This window comes from Thermobia domestica, chromosome 13, assembly GCF_964235325.1.
Source record: "Thermobia domestica chromosome 13, izTheDome1.hap1.1, whole genome shotgun sequence".
Classification (NCBI taxonomy): domain Eukaryota; kingdom Metazoa; phylum Arthropoda; class Insecta; order Zygentoma; family Lepismatidae; genus Thermobia; species Thermobia domestica.
This window is the reverse complement of record NC_137466.1, coordinates 206271144-206291797: the sequence shown is the minus strand read 5'-3', so window position 1 is coordinate 206291797 and position 20654 is coordinate 206271144. Positions and strand designations below refer to the sequence as shown.

The 20654-nt window shown below is 35.3% G+C and overlaps 2 protein-coding genes across 8 annotated transcripts in view; one reads left to right on the top strand and one right to left on the bottom strand.

Moving 5' to 3' along the window:
• Window positions 1-11161, bottom strand: part of LOC145668970 (uncharacterized) — a 66146-nt gene extending 54985 nt beyond the window's left edge. For 2 of the 7 annotated variants that reach the window (XM_081737267.1, XM_081737273.1), the window contains exons 1-3: window positions 9912-10306; window positions 3276-3979; window positions 458-632 (exon numbers count right to left, since the gene is read on the bottom strand). In XM_081737267.1, the coding sequence (XP_081593393.1) occupies window positions 458-632; window positions 3276-3979; window positions 9912-9978 (946 nt within the window). In that variant the 5' untranslated portion in view covers window positions 9979-10306. The other 5 variants (XM_081737269.1, XM_081737270.1, XM_081737271.1 and 2 more) reach the window with 5 other exon arrangements.
• csw (protein tyrosine phosphatase non-receptor type corkscrew) overlaps window positions 10430-20654 on the top strand; it is a 432330-nt gene continuing 422105 nt past the window's right edge. The window contains exon 1 of the mRNA XM_081737276.1: window positions 10430-10587. Within this exon, the coding sequence (XP_081593402.1) occupies window positions 10574-10587 (14 nt within the window). The 5' untranslated portion in view covers window positions 10430-10573. The remainder of the gene's footprint in view (window positions 10588-20654) is intronic.

Sequence of the window (20654 nt, the reverse complement as noted above, 5' to 3'; positions counted from 1 at the left end):
CGGTAGTGACTGATTTCTTTGATTCCCAGGACAAGACGTGGTATCAAAGAACTGGCAGAAAGGTGGCTGCATACAGTCGAACACGAGGGCTATACCTTGAACGTTAACTTGCTTTCAATGCGCTGTAATAAGTACAGGTATGTTGTGTACCAGAATTCAAAAATATTTTTATCAAAAATATACATCTTGGAATCAGCAGTTGCTCCTGTCTTAGAATCTTGTGCAGCAATAAATCGAATCACATAGCCTCGATCCTGAAAAGAGAAGTGACAAACTCGTACACTTCGATTGTCAAACTGCTGGTAATATTTCCGGCAAGAATCTGTCTTATGTCTCACATATTCACGGTATTAATCTAACAAATTTCTACACTACACAAAAGAAAGAAGCATTTTCACCATTAGAATGAAACAGTCGAATATAAGTTACAAAAAATACGTCTACAAAAGAAATTTACCCACTGCTTTCCTGAATCTATTAAATTGTTTAGTCAACCTTCTGTCGAGAGCTCGCTGAGCTAATACTTCTGTGTGAAGACTCATTATCTGTTGAGGCACTCGAAGGAACATAGCAACGTAACGCTTTCTTATCTCATTCAAAAGTAACGCTCGTTCTTTACATTCAATACTGACCTGTCATTGCAGAAAAATACATTACAAGTTAAATTTTTATTTATATATATATATATATATATATCTTATGAATTATTAGAAACAACAGTAGCCGCCCTACTTATGTACCATCATGATGTTTAAAAAAAAAAAAAAAAAAAAAAAAAAAAGAAAAGAAAAAAGAAAGAAACCGGCATTAACGTTTTTTTTCTAAGAGTTTTCTACGCACATTCGTAGGTGTCGAATTTTTACACATATTGCTAATAAAAGATGGAGAACATACTTTCATTTTAATTTTACTTAGGGACGTGGCAATAAAGCTTTAATCTTTAAAGTATGGTGGTAACTAGTAAGCATGCCTCACCATTCATTTACTGAATTCTATTTAATTATATCCTATGTTTTCCATAGTTGCTGAAAGAATGAAGCTACAAGCTCTCCCAAGGTTGTTCAGTGAAAGATTTGGAAATGAAATAAAATAAAGATTTGTAGTAAATGTTAAGAAAGAAAATGAATAAATGCCTTTGCTTGATATAAACCTGAGGGGCACAGTGGCTCAGTGGTAGAAGTAGCTCTTGTGCGAGGGGTCACTGGTTCGATAATTAAAAAGCACGTACTCTTACGGATTAGCCCTTCTTTTAGGGTTCCTTTCTTCACTTTCAACCCTGCAACACTATCATGTGACTGCATTCCATTATGGATGCTTCACAGACACTTTTTTCTTAGTTTCTCCCTACTGCTGCCCCTCCCGATCTGATAAAGAGTTTAGCGAAAGTACAATGTAACTTTTTTTTTTTTTTTTTTTTAAATGTTCTGCTCTGTGATAATGTTTCCACTACTGTTTTCATACTAGTGTATTCTTTTAATACTGTGTGTATCTGTAAATGGTGTGCAATTAAAATAATATGCAATGTATTATTCACGGTACTCTATAAAATGTAAGGCAATAAATTACAACATAGACGTTTTTATTTATTGTAAGTGTTAAATGCAGGGCCGTGCCGTGGAAAATCAGCGCCCGGGGCCAGAATATACGACGGCGCCCCCATATATATATATTCCAAGCAATTTTTCCTATCTTCTTTCCTTTTTTCTCTCGAATTTTTCGCCTTCTTACTTCGGCGCCCGGGGCCGTCGCCCCGCTTCCCCGCTCCCCCCACGGCACGGCCCTGGTTAAATGTTACCAAAATTACGTGGCGTTTATCCATAACTTCCACAATTTTCAATTTTCGAGTTATATATATATATATATATATATATATATATATATATATATATATATATATATATATATATATATCTGTGTCACTTTTCAACACAACACCCATCTATGTCTACATAGTATTGCAGTATTTGTAGCCTACTATTAAAAGTGTCTGAAAAGTCTTTTCGGGAGGTATGTTTCAGACACAGGAAAATATCACTTCCGAGGGGACTTCTAGGCTCAAATTGTCTGCCTTGCAATGAATCTTTTAATTTGTATTCGTAGCTTAAGTTGGGTTTAGCGTTTCGATCAGCAGCGAGGGTATATGAGACATGAACCTACGTGCGAGACGAACCACGAGCTCCGCTATCGAACTGAGTCTCCCGTGTAGGAAGCGCGGATGTTAACCATATACCTACAAGGGAGCTTCCCTTTAGATTTGGACAGTTCTTGGAAGCAGAATAGATTAAGGACAACTTCGGTGTTCTTATCCTGCGAAAAGTCTTCCTCTTATCTTGGAAATCTTTTCTTCATTCTGTAGTCGTGCCCTACTAAACCGACCATGGGCAACTTCAAAAGATTTGTGAGCTCCCTCATGGCTAAGAGGTTAGCGTACACGCCTTTGGCGTGGGAGACCCGAGTTCTATTCCCGGCGGAAGCTCATGTTCGAGACCCATGTTAAAATGTAGATCCACGTCTCATACAGCCTCGCTGCTGAACGGAACGCTAAACTGAAATCAAATCAAATAAAAAATTCGAATGCTTTGTCAAAATTATTTCCACGTTGCAATAAGAAAATAAAGTTGCAGATAAGCAAGACTATAAATTTACAGATACTTTTAACAGTTAAGGCTTCTGTCCTCCGTAACCAGGATCTTAATAGAGGCAATGTTTTCCGAGGTGAATGCACAAATTGAGTTCCCGGGGTCTTGGCAAATCTTCATTTGACCTGCTCCCCAGTAAATTCACGCATCCACTTCCGCACAGAACAGTCAGCAAGACCAGTATCCCTACAAACATTCTTTAACCGGCAATAAATACTGATATATTTTTCATAACATGTAGACAACATCTTTTTGGCACTTCCGTTATTTCAGGAAATGATGAAATGTCATTTCTCTTTTATATATATACCGGGATACCTTCCCAAATCCTTTCCATTGTTGTTGTTGTTAGATATCCAGTATAAAATGGCCTCTGAGCTGTATCTGATGATTGTTAAATATATATATTAACAAGTGAATATATTAAAAACGAACCTAGAAGCTTAAAATTTTATACAGTTAAGCCTACAAGTCTACGTTAATTCAGGTGTAATTATATTAAACAAGCCTTATGAGTTTTTGAACTATGAAAAATCGCACTATGATTTTGGTACGCATCTTGTAACAGTGGCAATTAAATAAAAGAAAATGGCAATTCAGTAGAATTAAGCTAATAAAATTCAAGAAAGTACGTACCTGGCTAATAACTTCTTTGAAAATGCTGTTATAAATTCCTTGCTCTTTTTTAAGCAATGAAACCAAATTTTCAATTTGAGATACACTCACTCGGTTATCAGGGTTTAGATAATCTTCGCCAATTCCAGATTTCTCCAGCAAAGCATCCGTCACGTCAAGCAGCCACTGTGTCTCCCGGCGAGAACCACGGATAGCAGTAGGAAAAATTTTGGACCGTTTTTCAACCTCTATATTGTGTGCAAAACTCTCATCTTTCCCCACATCTGGAGACAGTAGCTTTTTAATTTCATAATCATGCAACCGAAATGTTTTAGAAAGATCGTAATTATCATCATTGCCTTCGTCCTTGTGTTGTGTGGTTTCTTCCTCTGGTTTCTCGGCCAAAAATATTATATTTCGTTCAATTGTTTGATTTACCAAGTTACGATACCTAGAATTCCTTTTTGGAGAAATATTTCCGTAAAAATTCCGCATCATAACTTCTTTGGTTATATTCTCCTGATTGCCTGACGTCACCAACATTGCTTTTATAATTTCTTTCTCTATTGGACTGCAATTTATTTTGCTATCCACACTTAGCTTGTTAGAGGAAACATCAACATCTGAGTCCGAGTTCGAACTCGAGTCTGCTTGAGTAGAAACGGCCTCGTACATCTTTCTATTACTGCTCTTATGTGTTAGAACCAGAAGCAGAGTTTCACATGCTGCAAGTAAATTAAAGAAAAAAAAAAAAAAAAAAAAAAGTTAGGAAATCTGTGAAATATGTTTTGGTTACATGATCAATAAATGTTGCGAGGACATAATTTTATAGTTACAACCAGGGGTCGGCGAATAGAGGGGGGAGCAAGTGGGGGCATTTGCCCCTCCCCACTTTCTTGGAGTGACCCCTTAATGTATATAGTTTCATTTGGAAACGTAAAGTTTTTGTTTGTATTACTGGTTCCTAGAAAAAAAAAATTGTGCCATACAATATTTGCCATATATGGTTGCGTGAGTACGTATTGGTTATTTGTCTAAGAAATTAATATTACAATTGCGTATTTCTTTAAATGTCGTAGCATATGCCTGTCGTAACTGTCTTTCATTTTGTAAGAGTAATAATATACATTTAATGGCACGTGTGGAATTAAAAATATAAGTTGTTCATTAATCCCCAGTTTTAATATAACTTTAATATATAATATAACTACAAAACAAGCCCCATCATTCATTACTATGATTAATATTATCCTTTCTATTTATTTGTTTTGCAAAGTTGTTATTAAATAATCTAATCTCACAATTTTCCAGACAGAATTTTAAGATGTTCATGAGCAAGGGGTCAAATCTCTTCTTACACTTTCATTGTTTAAGAGTACAAAGGGCTAGCACCTACTTACGTTGCTCTTGTCAATTTACTTAATAAAATATTAAATACGATAATACACGGTACTTTAACTGAAAAAGTAGTATCCTATTAGTTATACAACCTTTCGTCAAACAAAGTGTTAGAAACAATCAGGAAAACTAACATTGATATACAAATATTCAAATCATGTCTTGCCCCCCACTTTTAACGTCCAATCGCAGCCACTGGTTACATCTATAAGAAGTTTACATGAGAGGCTACTACCACTATATTTTAGCTATATTAAAACTGGCACAGTGAACAACAACAAAACAAAAAAAAAATTTTTTTTGTAGATACTTATTAATTTAAATCTCTCTAAAAATGATCTTATAAACTTAAGAATAACCAGTGATTATTTCTGGCGGTACGCACCATCGCTTCCCTAAAAACTGCTATTTCTTTAGCCATTTTTTAAATTTTATTTTATTTATTTATTTCCTATTTATAAAATGAACTTTTTAGTCTATAGTGATTAGAAGACAATCTATGCCAGGAGCCAGCAAATATCGTATTTTATGTTCGTGCGCCCTCGGATTACCCGTGCACGCACATGGCAAATGGTACAGTTACGTCCTCTGCCACGTATTTTTGTTTCCATTTCAGCTTTGCGAATCCTAGTATAATAATACCGATCTTAAGAAATCTATTTCCCTGACTTCTCTCTGATCTTTGGCAGGAAATTCCCTGACTTTCAAGACAAGTGTCGGATGATGTTGACATCTAAATAAGGAATATATATATATATATATATATATATATATATATATATATGAGAACATTTATTCTATAGAGACAAATAGTAAGCAATTGCTCAGGCGTACATTGTACTTACTTCTCATAAAAATCTGAGCAATGTCCCATACTGTGATCATTTGTGGTTGGCAAAGCTGAAATTGGTGTACAATTAATGTTAGAAAAAATATATTTTATAAAATTTCCCTGGCTTGCACCATATTGCCTGATTTCCCTGGCCAGTAGGAACTCTGTAATAATAATGCTACTTTGAAGTGTTCTAGTAATTAGGATTTCAGTACTACCGTTATTCACGAAACTAACATAATTTTCTTTGTAGATCAATAAAAGTTTTTTCACTTCATAACATCTTTTAATGATAAGAACTATATATTAACTTGATAATGTGTTAAATTGACGGTAGGTTTAAACATATAAGAACATTACAACATAAAAAGAAAGAAAGAAAAAAAAAAAAAAGATCTCCATAAATTCAGAAAACCATGTTTTATATTATTATATCTTTTGTGTAGTAGACGTGCAGATATTCACTGCAGAAATTATATTTCATTCTTTCATTTTCACTCTCTTTTGCCTTCCATCATTATTAGGTTATTTACATCTCTATATGTGTGCTGTGTTATGAATATGCTATTGTAAATTTGATAGCGCACATGTATACTCATGTTCAAAATGATTATCGCATATCTATAAGAGACTTCTTGTGCGAATATAATTGCATAATGATATCGCAGGGTACTTTTATAGAAACAAAAAATATAAATACGAAAATTAGAATGAGCACAGCAAAATGTTGCAAAATGGACAAGAAAAGTTTTTTTTTTTTTTTTTTTTTGTTATATTGTTCTTATTTACAGCTCTTTTGACATGAAATTTAACACACGCATATCTCTGCCGATTATATACATACTAAAAGTGTTAAAAGTACCCTGTAATATCATTATCCAATTATATTCGCACAACACAACAGTTATAGATATGCGACAATCATTTTGGACATGAGTGTACGTGTATTACTGAGGAAAAGAGAAGAAAAAACAACTAAAATTGTAAAAAAAAAAAAAAAAAAAAAAAAAAAATCAACAGATAATTTACCACAAATTCCTCAAGTAGTACAATGCATGCAAATCAAATAAATAGTTGATTTACGTATCATAAATTAAATTGAAGGTGGACATCATTTTCAACAATTTTTGTAATTGTCATATAACTGAAATTGTAATATTGTAAGAATGCTATTGGTGTGATTATCCTACTGTAATGTAAAAATAAAAATAAAGCAATGAATAAAGAATACAGACGTAGCAACCGTAAAAATTTGTTTTAAAAAATATTCAATATTAATTTCCGACCCACTTTTAGCTGCCACATCCTGTACAATAGTAAATTCTAAATGGACAAGTGTCATTTTCTTGGTAATCGGGTTCTACAATGATGTTGGATTGCAAGCGATGACAGGGTGCGGATTGAATGAGTACATACTGTATTCATATAATAATTTCACATTAATATGCAATCGTAAGGCAAATACGGTATAATCTGTATTGGGAAAGTATCAAAGCGCCAGCATGATAACGGCGGAACTTGGCATGATAGGAAAAACAAGTGTCTCGTCCTAATTAATAGTTTTTTAAGTCGAATTTTAACAGAATTATTAGATTCATCACCTCTTCTGACTTTTGAACGAGTAGAATGAAAATCAACGAAATTTTCAGGTTGGCTGGTTTAAACCAGCTGTTTTTTTCAAAAAAACCAACTGGTTTAAACCAAACAAAAAAAGAACGAAAAATGCTTTAAATCGTGTGAACTTCATGGTGACGTTTCCACATATGAAACCATCTCCATTACGTTTATGTTCTTTTCACCTTTTAATCAAGGGTACCGTGTTCAATTCTCGGTCGAACCACACCCATCTTTCAAGTTTAAACCAAGTAGCGATTCGAGGTGTCCCTTTAAGCGAAAGTCTTCTCCGTGATAACTTTGGTATTTCATAAGGATGTTAAGTCTAAACATACGAAACGAAACGAAACCAAATTATATATTTCTACTTGCCTGAATGCTTGTTGTTTTATAAAGAAGCCAAGGTTGCTTAAATATATTGATAGAAATTGGCAAAATTTATCAACTGCCTACGCAGCTTCCAACATCAGCTTGAATTTGACTTTGTTTTAATTTTACTAAATGATATCTACATACCAAATTTGTAATTTAATACCTCAGTTTTACCGTAGTGATTATGATACGTTGACCTTAAAATTTTACATTTAAATACGTTTAAAGTAATAACAGGATTTTCCCAATGGCTAAGGCGGGAGTTTCCCGATCTATATATAATTGTATAATGTTTTTACTTGTGTAACTGTTTATTATTTTGTCCTTTTGAAATGACTCTTGACAATTATATTAACAACTAGGCCAATGTAAAGATCAGTACAGCATATTTTTATCAGGAGTCCTTCGTGAGTAAGTCAGCAATCGCATTTGTCACCAATTAGTCCCGGTTCCGTGTCGAAAAGGACAATTTTTCTTAGATGAAGCCGAGAAACGGTTTGGATTCCGCTTTAAGCTTATATGATCCCTTCCAGCATAACCTTGTTGTTGCATAATAGCAGTAAGGCAAAACAAACTCATTTCTGTTTGCATAATAGCAGTAAGGCAAAACAAACTCATTTCTGTCTATATCTAATATAAATACATAGAGTAAACCTGGTTTTTTGTTTTTTTCAATAAAAACCATGGTTTTTGCCAACCCTGAAAATGCGTTATTTCCAAAATTCAATTTTTAAAAAATACGACTAAAGGCAAACCTTTCGGCCATAGATAATAAATGTTTCTTTAAAAGAGAACAATTAAACATAACTGTTGTAGCAGGGTTTAATAGTAGATAAAAGAGACTGCGATTTCTTCTCAATATCAGGTGCAACCGAATTAGAATAAATAATTGAGACTTCACACGATACTGTATCTCGAAAATGTCCTCCTATCAGAATTTGCAATTTGTTTTCCTTTCTGCAATAGCAAAGCAGTGGGATGAAAAGAGAAGAGTTCATTTTGACTGCCCATCAGCTTATCTGGTATGAATGGTACTTCATTGCACTGCTCAAAATAAGTGACAGAATGTGTGCGCTAAGGATTAATATGCGCAAACCAGGAAAAGCTCTGCTGATATTGATTATTAGCCTTACGCAGACAATAAACTTACTACTAGTTTACGAGTAATCCCATTCTCATAACGCGCCTAATCTCTACGGATATCTTCCCACGCGGCCTACCAGTTTCACTCTATCCTGAACATGAATAGATCTAATATTAGTTTGTAATGACCATCTAGCACAAATTGGTGCGTAATTTTCACACGATTAATCAATTTTATGGTATAAAAGTTTGCATGCACATTATTAATCTGTACGCAATTCTTCCGCAGAATTCTAGTAAGAGGTTGTTTTTTTTAGGTGGATCGAGTCGAAATGTTACATGAAAAGTCTGTATTTACAGCCATAATGCTTGTACACTCCTTAAGCTAAGGAATGCAAAATTGCTTCGACTTAGTAACAATGGGTATATGTCTACTTAAGCCCCTATCAGCAACCTTCAATGTCCCCGCAATCTCAGTCTCTACGTTAACTTTTGTCTCAATTTCCAAACCATGTTTTCTTTAGCTAATATATCCCTATTACTTAAAATCAAGGATGGCATTTAGCACCTCCCCCAAATTCACACACAAGGTAAGTGTTTTACGCCATATCCTCAATTATGCGTACACTCACCGTCGCTGACGCGCCTCTTTCCTACAGATGCACCTCCTTGTTACCGCTTCGGCTCCCCTGCTGTGCTCCTGCTCTGACTCTGTTAGATAGCATTCGTGCTCTCTGGTGGCTATTTAACACAAGTTGGTTAGTGTCTTTTTCACAATAGTTCATATTGCGTAGGTACATTGAACTTTTCCTAAAGTGAATCTGCACAGAGCAATGCAAATCCAAATCCCCATCGACGGTTCTGAAGCCGGAACTTAAGCCAGAAACACTACGAAGTGATCTGAGGAAAGAACTAAATAATACCGGAAACCAAGATTGAACCTTGTACTTTCATTGTAAAAGAATATCAGTTTTTATTATAATTATTATTAATAATTGACTGTAACTTTTGGAACCCTGAACATTCGTTACACTAGATATGACGAAATTAATTGACTAACCCACAAGCGCAATCTAGTAGGGATAAGTGAGGCTTCTGGATCATTTGCGCTAGTATTGGTTGGGCCTATTGCTTGTGTCCTTATGTAACTGCAAGTTGTGGATCACCCTATATAGTCGTATTTCCATGTTCTTGCACGCACAATTATCCATTGCTGAATTCTCTCTTATATTGTACCGTACGTTGTATACGGGAAAATACACAAAAGGCAGTGAAAAGTTTTTATGAAACCACAGAGAAATTAACAATTATTATTCTATTCTTATCTTGTTATTTTCTCTGTGATGAAACTTACTCACCAACTTTAACTTTTGTGGTGGACATCATGTCCGTGGGTTTCCTCGGAGTAATCACGTTTCCTCCCATATTCTCATTTATTCCATCATTCACTTGTCTTAAGCATTCGTCTCCAAAGCATAGTCCTGGGAAGTTGAGTTCAGTTGATTTTGAGTAGCGAGGCTATATGAGACGACACCTCCTGGTTAACGTGGAATCCGAACCACGTAAACTCCCGTCGGGAATCGAACCCGGGTCGCCCACGCCAAAGGCGTGTACGCAAATCGCTTAGCCAGAAAGGAGCACAATCTTCGGACGTTAAACTGAAAATTTTCATATTATTCACCAACTATCGAACGGTAGATCAATAAAACAACCATATAGAAGTTGATGTTATAATATTTGAGGCAACATTGATAATTACAAGGAAATATGAGGCAAACGTGACAAACAAGAAACTCGACAATTTATTACCACTGACCACAAAACAAATGAAGATTTGTTTGTAAACAAATTCTGCTAGTAATTACTACTTCTTCTAATAGATGGCAGGTGAAGAAGTATACGAAAGCGAAATTTTCTTCGATGGAATGCCTAACAAAAACATCTGACTATCGGCAGATAAGTCCGTAAGTTTTTGGACGTTGTCAAATTCTATGAATTTTGGGAAGATTACAGCAATATCATGACATCGAGAAGGTAAGTGACTTTATATCACTATTATAAATATCTACTATTGGATTATAAATTATGTGATTTATTCTACGTGATTTGAAACGGGACACAAGCAACATCTCCAAGCTGACGAAAACTCGCTGAAAATTCCACTTTGTTGATGAAAGTACCAGCTGTTAATGATATGAATCATTTCGTTAGTTTGGCGTTAAATATCCGTACCGGTCTACTTTCTGAATTGCACGTAATACCATAACTTGTATACCTCATAACCAGACAATCCTTGTTTCATATACGTTATAAATGTTCTTGTAGTTCTCAAAATATCATATTCGAATCAATTCTGAGATGTGGTCGATTAACTTTCCATTTATCTGTATTTTAGCAACAAAAATAAATATCGATACAACTTTATATATTATACATAAAAGGGATGGTGATGTTTACCTACCTGTTTACATTTCTATAACAATTGAATTAGGAAAGCGTAACGCACGATAACTAGAATGCAGGAATAAGTGTGGTCGAAAGTGAAATGAATATAATTCAGGAACAAGTGAAAGTCATATTTTGAATCTGGCGTTTTCCGTGTGTATTTTATTTATTGGAAACATTAGTCTGATTATGTAAACTGTTAGGATTTTGTTTTTTTACACGATCAAAGCTATAAGTAAATGGTGTAATGGAATGCAACCTTTTTTTAAAAAAAATAAAATAAAATAAAATCCTTATTCTAGCATTTAATTCAAAAGTACTCTTAAAGGAAATGAAAGAAGGTTACGTGTCGCGGAAAATTTAAAAGTTTAATATAATCGGACCTTCACGTATCTGAGAATGCTTCATGTAGCTGATTAAATGACAAAATTTATCACTTCCATTTAATTAGAATTTAAATGTTCTATTATATTTTTTACTTTATATTAAATGAAACTTTTATCCGGTTAAGTTGTTAAATTGTAAAATTAATATCACTATCAGTATTTGTTTTTTAACCGCAGATAATCTATAACAGAACATTGTATATTATGTAACAGTTGCTGTGTGTTTTTCGCAGTAATACTAGTTCCTATAGCACTTGTAATGGTTTCACACGAGTAACACTGCACTTGTAAAGATAAAATATATAACTTCCCGACACTCCAGAAATGCTCCACCAGTGAAAAATAATATGTTACGGTGCAGGCTTAGTTTTGACGCAGAACATTCAGAAGTGTAGAGATAAAATTCAGTACTTTGCATGAAGAGACATGTTTATAAGGAACAAATTTCTGCAGGCGGCAGAATTAAATACAAAGTATATACAGCTGAATTTTAGGTTTACAAGTGTGGGGTTACTAGACTAAAATCATTACAAGTACTTAACAAGGAATATAATAAATAAGTGCACATGATGGCTCTGTTAAATGTTATTTTCCACCGGCGCTAGCCTATATTTCAGCACAGTGGTCAGAACTTGTATTTTATGTTTACAAGTGATCATTACTAGTATGAAACCATGACGAGTGCTATCGAGACTCGTATCATTCCCAAAACTCATTTCTTTCCTCTATCCTCGCTTGCGCACATACGCACCATCGCTGACGCGCCTGCTTTCTTCGGATGCACGCCGGCGCTACCGCACAGGCCTACCAGCTTCACCCTCCCCTGACTCAATTTAGATAGTATCCGTGTTTTTTAGTGGCCACCTGGCACAGATTAGGTTTTTTTTAACTGTAGTTTCTATGCTATACATTCGGAAACCGTACTTATACGCAAATCTTCAAAGAATTCTAATTTTTCAACAAATACTTCGGGTGGTGCCCTTGAACTTTTTTCAGCAATTCGAGTGATGCGCCAAAAGTAAACCTGCACGTACGAAATATTTGCAATGAATGACGTATTATGGTGAATGAATGACGTATTAAATTGTGGAAGAAACAAAAGTTCCGTTACTCCTGTGTAAAAACTTCACTTACCCTCGCATTTGTTTCCATTGCTGACATCTAGTTGGAAGTCTGCTGCTTCCTTGCTAACCTATGTGCTATCCCTGTGGCCAGGATTTTGTGCTGCCATTTCTAAAAGAGTTACTTTAGGGCAGAAGCATTCGTGTAAATTGCTGCTACAACTGTGCATGTGCCGTTTCTATTACCTTTTGTGAATTCAACAGCTTGTAATGTCTTCAATGATTTAGTCTCTTCACTCTACAATTGTTTATGTGTAGATATACAAGATACCGTCGTAAAAATGGTGTACCGATACATGTATTGTACTACGGATAAAATGAGTGAGTTGGCTACATGTGAAAGACGATAGTGTAGGCCACGGGCGTCTCTGCCGGGGGATGAAGGGGACGCGTACCTCCCAATATTTTAAAGTACAAAATATTCAATATTTTATTCAAATTTAATTTAGCAACGACAAAATGACATACAAATAATAATTATTATATTTATATGGAATACAATATTCAGGCTGTGAAACGATTATAACAGAGTTCTTAACATACCTCAGTGGATATGTGAAGGTAAGCAGAAGGGTAACTAATGGAATCGAAGATAATAAACAGGTTGGGCAAGGTAGTACCATTAAATCGCTTTCTTTGATATCCCCCCCCCCCACAAATTTTACATGCCAGAGACGCCAGTGGTCTAGGCTATTAATTTTCACCGGTGGAGTGTTTCTGTATAATGTGGGGAACGTGTATTTTATATTTACAAATATAGAGTTACTAATGTAAAACCATGGCAGGTGTTCTAGCCTATACAAGTGCACTGTTTTTATGTGATATAAAATATTTTTCTCACTAGCCTCATCTCTATGTATACCCTCCGTCGCTGATGCGTCTGGTCCTTACGAGCGCGCTACCGAGTGGGCCCCTCTATTAGGTCCCTGTTCTGACTCGGTTAGGTAGCATTCACAGGTCATTTAACACAGGTTGGTTAATATTTTCGGCGCAGATTAAGAATAGGCAGTCAAATTTTAAAAGCACTTTTCTTACTTGAAATGATTCCCTAAGACGTTTTCGACTTATTTCCCTGGTGCATACCCAAATAATTACGTACAGATTAATAACATGCCTGCAAACTGATGTGCCCTGGAAATGAGTACATGCTATCATATTATATGGAATTATTTAATCACGAAATTCACTCCCAGTGTCTTAGAAGTTATTTCTTATGGTAGGAGTTGTATTCATGAATTAAGATTCATTTTACAAAGACTTCGTTTTACAGGTGTACGATAGTAATCGAGTGTAATTCTGAAACTAGCATCTTCATGCTATGATCCCAGCATCTAAAACTTCAAACAATTAGATCGCTTTTTACGTAGATTACAGATAATAAGACAACAATTTTGACAATGTACTGGTGTAATAATTTCTTATTGTATCGAAACTTGAGGAGAAAGCTTAAATCCATTTAACATACAACACTCACAATTTTTAGCCTAAAACTGTACGTATCGTGATAATACCAACTGGAACGTTTATATATATCGTTTTATCATGTCACTTTGGTTAAAATGCGTGTCCTAAAGGGGGGAGGGGGAGAAGAGGATCAAACTTATGCCAAGAATAATGTCTCAGGGGCTTCTTAACTTAGCAAAATAAAACTTAGTACATACGTTCCTCATTAATAGTACCCGTAACTTCACACTATCCCAATGTTTCCAAAACTTTCATTTCTAAAGGAAGGAAGGGGAAACGTGTATATTTTTTCGTCTATATTCAAGTTTACGCCGTCTATCACAGGAAAACGACTGAACCATTTAAGATGAATTTTTGAATATAATTAGCACTCGGATGGATTTTTATTCTGTAACTTGCATTAAAATGTGTATCCTAAAAGGAATGAAAGAGAGGGGTTAGAATGTATTCCAAAGATAAAGTATGTCACAAACCGTTCATGTTCTTATTTCATACTCTCTTTATCATAAGTTAGTGGCCGTGTGCTCCAGCAGTTTAGGAAATTCTGCTTCTAAGGAGGACGGTCAAACCCTTTGAAGTTTTTTTAATCATGATTATAATTTGACTTGCGCCAGTTTTTATCTTGTCATTTCACCAAAGTTATTGTCCTAAAGGAAAGGAGTTCAAAATTTAGAACAAAAATACGCATCTCACAAGCCCTTTTCAAGTTAGGCAGATGGAATTTAGTGTATGAAGTCCTTTATGTACATGTAAATTTTTGTATATTATTCCTATTATATTTTAATTTCCTACTATGTATCCATAAAATAGCGAAAGTGAGGACATAATTGAAGTGTTTAAAATTAATTTTCAGGCGTGATGTGGGTTGACCTTGGTATTTATCATTAGCTCTGCACTTTGATTTAAATGAGTTTTCGAAGAAGGGGGAGGGATAGATTTTTCGCATCGATTCATTTCATTTCATTTCAAATACACGTCAAGGGAATGGAGAAGAGAGTAGGAATATACCCTTTTATATTTTTTCCAGAAACCTATTCTTCCCGTGCTAACAGCGGGTATTTCATCTATTTGTCAGTACTGTAAATAGGGAAGAATAATGGAAAACATAATGAAAAGAAGAAAAGCATTGTTGGTTAGAAACACCTTATTGTTAAAAAAGATCGTGCATATTTTTGTATTGTACGTGTTATGATACTACTTTTTTCATAATAAAACTATATAGAGTTGAACGGCATTCACCAGGTTATGGCATATGCTGATGATGTAAATTTAATAGGGGATGATAGGAGAACAGTAGAAATAAATGCAGAGAAAACTAAATACATGGAAGTGCGTCGGGACCGTAATACGGCAAATTGTGGAGGCGTTAAAATATTAAATAATGCTTTTGATAAAGTGGATACTTTCAAATATTTAGGATCAATATTAACAGACGAAAATCATATTCACGAAGAAATTAAATGTCGACTAAAAGCAGGGAATTCGTGTTACTATTCGGTTCAAAATCTCTTGTTGTCGCGAATTCTGTCGAGGAATTTGAAGCTTAAAATATATAAAACGATAATCATGCCTGTTGTTCTGTATGGTTGTGAAACATGGTCGCTTACTCTGAGGGAAGAACATAGACTGAAAGTATTTGAGAACAGGATCCTGAGAAGAATATTCGGACCCAAGAGGAACGAGAATGGGGAATGGCGGAAGCTTCATAACGAGGAACTACATAGTTTATACGGTTTACCCAACATTGTTAGGGTCGTCAAGTCTAGGAGGCTTAGGTGGGCAGGTCATGTAGCTAGAATGGAAGAAAGTAGAAACGCTTTCAAAGTCTTGACTAGTAGACCCATAGGAAAACGACCATTAGGAAGACCTAGGCGCAGATGGGAGGACAATATTAAGATGGATCTCGCAGAGATAGGAATACAAAGTAGAAACTGGATCCAATTAGCTAAGGATAGAAGTCAGTGGAGAGCTTTTGTGAACGCGGCACTGAACCTCCGGGTTCCATAGGCCATAGAGTTATATATATATATATATATATATATATATGTGTGTGTGTGTGTGTGTGTGTATGTGTGTATGTGTGTGTGTGTGTGTGTGTGTGTGTGTGTGTGTAAATCACCACAGTTTAAATTGTTAAAATCTTAAATCTTGTATTCCATAAACTACTTAAAGGATTACACACTTGATTCAAATACGTAGAATACTATATTTCAGATAATAATTAATAAGTGTTTCAAATGTGCACAGTTGGCATGTATAGTAATGGATGTCTTCTATTATATCTTGATGACTTATAAACAAAAAAATAAAAATAAAAACCTAGTAACGGAAACGTTACCTTGGCAACCGGATCACTGTCCTACCAACCAATCAAAAAACATTTTGCCTTTAACGACTGAAAAATAAACATTTACAGAATAAGATTATTCATGGTGAAATAATATTTTTGCCTTGAATATTAAATAAAATATGCAGTGTAAATACACATATTATCGTTGTAGTACTGAGTGCAGATAACTTGAAATGAAATGTTTGTATTCATATTCAAATATTTATATTCATAGTTTATGCTGCTTTAAAATTCACCTTAATTAATTTTACAATTTTAAAGTAAAAAATTACTGGTATTCATTATGAGAGGGTTATGATCAAAGAAGTATAAATAAACTATTCAATATATTTTAAAAAAATAAAAGGAAATATACTCACTGTTCGACGCAATGCGTAATTTATGCAGTTTGCGAAATAATAGCACATTCTGCACGTGCATATTGTACTTTGGTTCTTTACTGATTAAGATGTTTTAAAAACGAATACGTAAAATGATTATCGTAATTATTTTTCTTTCGTCCAATTATTTTGGAGTGAATTTTGAGAATCATTGTGACTAGCATTCTTACATGTTATAACAATACTATTGAGCAGTAGCGTAGCCAGGATGTTTGAAGGGGGGCAAGTGCTGTTATAGGTACATATAAAAAAATTATAAACAAAAAATATATAAACATAAAAATATTTTTTAAAAATTACAGACATCAAAGTACATTGTCGGACGTTTTTGGGGGGCCCGGCCCCTCTGGGCCCCCTTCCCTACGCCACTGCTACTGAGTAACTGTCACGAGACAAAAACCACTTGGAAAAAAATGTAATATAAATACCAGGGAACCCCCTTAGTTTATCAGCTGAAAAAGAAACACCATTAAAATATGCTCCGTTTTAAGGAAAAATCAAGTACAAGTGATTTTTTTAAATCGTGATATTTTTCAACCTTCGGTCAGTATTATTCAATGACTGAGGATTGCTTCAGACTACAGGAAAATCAGAACTGCATAATAATATAAATATATTAATTTAACTGTTATTAATCCTTCTAAAGATCATCTGGTGGATATTTACAAGGGCTCCAATCCTGGGGGGCCACCCCCCAAAGCTCATGTGGACCCCCTGTATTTTTATGAATATGTATTTTTTATGAATCCCCCCCCCCCCAAGTTACAGAGAAATCGGCGCCCTTGGATATTTATCCTCTACCGCATTGGAAATCTTATTATATTGCAAAAATACTTTTCACTGTTTTAAGTATACACTATTAAAACATATCTCATTCATTATGCCTGGGTATCTATATTTCACGCTGTGTATTTATTCATATATAACCAATAAACTTAATTAGCCAATAAAACTTTATTATGTATAAAACTTAGAAGCCCGAAACGCCGCGGATTCGGATGTAACGCGGGAAAATATACGGTATCTCATTTTAAAAAAATACCGTAGTTTTTAAAATAAAAGTTCTACTTTCGAAACTTAAGTTATAACAGTGAAAATTCCTACGAAGAGCTGTTCTGTAGGCAATTATACTGCTCCCTTGTGGCTAATGTTTTCGAAATATTCACTCATTCGAACTGATGAGATTTTTAAAGGCAATGAGATGTACACATGACGTTGAGTCTGTAAAACGAATTGACGTCATGAAATTTTATTATTTATTTCTTTCTTTTCCTGCTTGCTTATGAGAACTCATTCGTGTAGGTACAATTATGTTCAAAAGCATTTGAATATTTAGACCTATTTTAGAACCAATATACTCTTGCTTAAGATATGAGTATTACTTAAGCTGATAATTACAGTGTTGTTTACTTGGAAGAAAACTAAAACAATACGTATAATATGTGTATGTTACTATGGACAATGGTCCGTAACGTATGATATATTTTTTTTTTATGGCCAGATGTGCCTATTTATGTTATTTAGTTTGGGTCAGACATGAATATCTAGACTTTTTACGTTTGATTTAGATCATTAAAGGTACGCCATTGTGAACGAGTTTGTTTTCGTTTATATTAATATATAAAAAAAAATGTAAAAATTAAAAACATAAATGTTAAAGTATTTTCGAAAAGTACATTAAATCGACTATATCTTATTCTGTGTTATATCATTATGAACAGTTATTTAGTGAATTACGTTACGTGATTCTTCACTATATCAAGACGAACTTAGGACAAATATATAATGAAGAAGTGTGAATTGAATAATGAGAAAAACAGAACGTTATATACTGCAAACATGAAAAAAAGAAAAATATACAATATACTGGTATTTCTAAATAATAAACTTTAAGTGTCAAGTATAATAATTCACCGAGACTGTATACGATTTTGATTTCATTTGAGTTGAGTTTAACGTTCCTTTCATCAGCGAGGCTATATGAAACGGGACGTATTGATTAACGTGGAATCCGAACCACATGGGCTCCCGCTGGATGTGTACGATTGTATATAAGGTGAGCGCTAAACCGCTATAGCTACCATTTTTTTTTCTTTTCCAGATAAATTCCATTTTAATATTTCACACACTTTAATCTCTTTTCGCGTAATTCTAACTAGACGGCATAATCCAGTATAAAACAGCCATAAACAAGCAAAAAAAAAAAAAAAAAAAAAAAAAAACCTTCCGGGAGTCAAGAATTACTCTTTTCACCATTTTTTTTTCAGGCAAGTTTTATTTATCTACTAGCAGAATACTCGTTCTTTGTACGGGGAGTATATGTTTCATTTTGGACATAGAGGGCTGAATTTGAATTCAAACGACATCAAAAGTGTCACTGTCTCAGCGACCTCGAAAACTATGGATTGGACGCTAATATCGATCATTTTCGAACATTTTTGAATATCTTCCCCCTCCTCTTCCCCTAAGTTGCACCGTCAAAGTAAAAAGTAAGAAACATCCCAGGACTGAACCTGATGTACGTTGAAAATGTGATCGAGATCTGCCTTGCGGTTCAAGAATTATTAAGTTATAAACGTTGTCACTTTCATTTTTATTTTCTTTTATATATTTTCCCCTCCCCTAAGTTGCACTGTCAAAGTGAAATTATAAAAACGATCCCAGGCTCGAACCTTATCTATGTTGAAAATTTGATCGAGATCGGTCGGGTGGTTCAAGAGTTATTAAGTCACAAACGTGACATATACACTATGTGATCAAAAGTATCCGGACACCTGGCTGAAAATGACTTACAAGTTCGTGGCGTCCTCCATCGGCACTGCTGGAATTCAATATGGTGTTGGCCCACCGTTAGCCTTGATGACAGCTTCCACTCTCGCAGGCATACTTTCAATCAGGTGCTGGAAGGTTTCTTGGGGAATGGCAGCCCTTTCTTCACGGAGTGCTGAACTGAGGAAAGGTATCGATGTAGGTCGGTGAGGCCTGGCACGAAGTCGGAGTTCCAAAACATCCCAAAGGTGTTCTACAGGATTCAAGTCAGTACTTTGTGCATGCCAGTCAATTACAGGAATGTTATGGTCGTGTAACCACTCCGCCACAGGCCGTGCAGTATGAACAGGTTCTCGATCGTGTTGAAAGATGCAATTCGCCATCCCCGAATTGCTCTTCAATAGTGGAAAGCAAGAAGGTGCTTAAAACATCAATGTAGCCCTATGCTGTCGGAGTGCCACGCAAAACAACAAGGGGTGCAAGCCCCCTCCAAGAAAAACACGACATCATAGCACCACCACCTCCGAATTTTACTGTTGGCACTACATACGCTGACAGATGACGTTCATCGAGCATTCGCTATACCCACACCCTGCCATCGGATCGCCACATTGTGTACCGTGATTCATCACTCCACACAACGTTTTACACTGTTCAATCGTCTAATGTTTTTTACGCTCCTTACACCACCAAGCGAGGCGTCGTTTGGCATTTACGTGCGTGATGTGTGGCTTATGAGCAGCCGCTCGACCATGAAATCCAAGTTTTCTCACCTCACGCCTAACTGTCATAGTACTTGGAGTGGATCCTGATGCAGTTTGGAAATTCTGTGTGATGGTCTGGATAGATGTCTGCCTATTACACTTTACGACCCTTTTCAACTGTCGGCGATCTCTGTCAGTCAACAGACGAAGCCCACCTGTACGCTTTTTTGCAGTACGTGTCCCTTCACGTTTCCACTTCACTATCACAATCAGACACAGTGGACCTAGGGATGTTTAGGAGTGTGGAAATCTCGCGTACAGACTTCTGACGCAAGTAACACCCAATCACCTGACCACGTTCGAAGTCCGTGAGTTCCGCGGAGCGCCGCATTCTGCTTTCTCACGATGTCTAATGACTACTGAGGTCGCTGATAATGAGTACCTGGCAGTAGGTGGCAGCACAATGCACCTAATATGAAAAA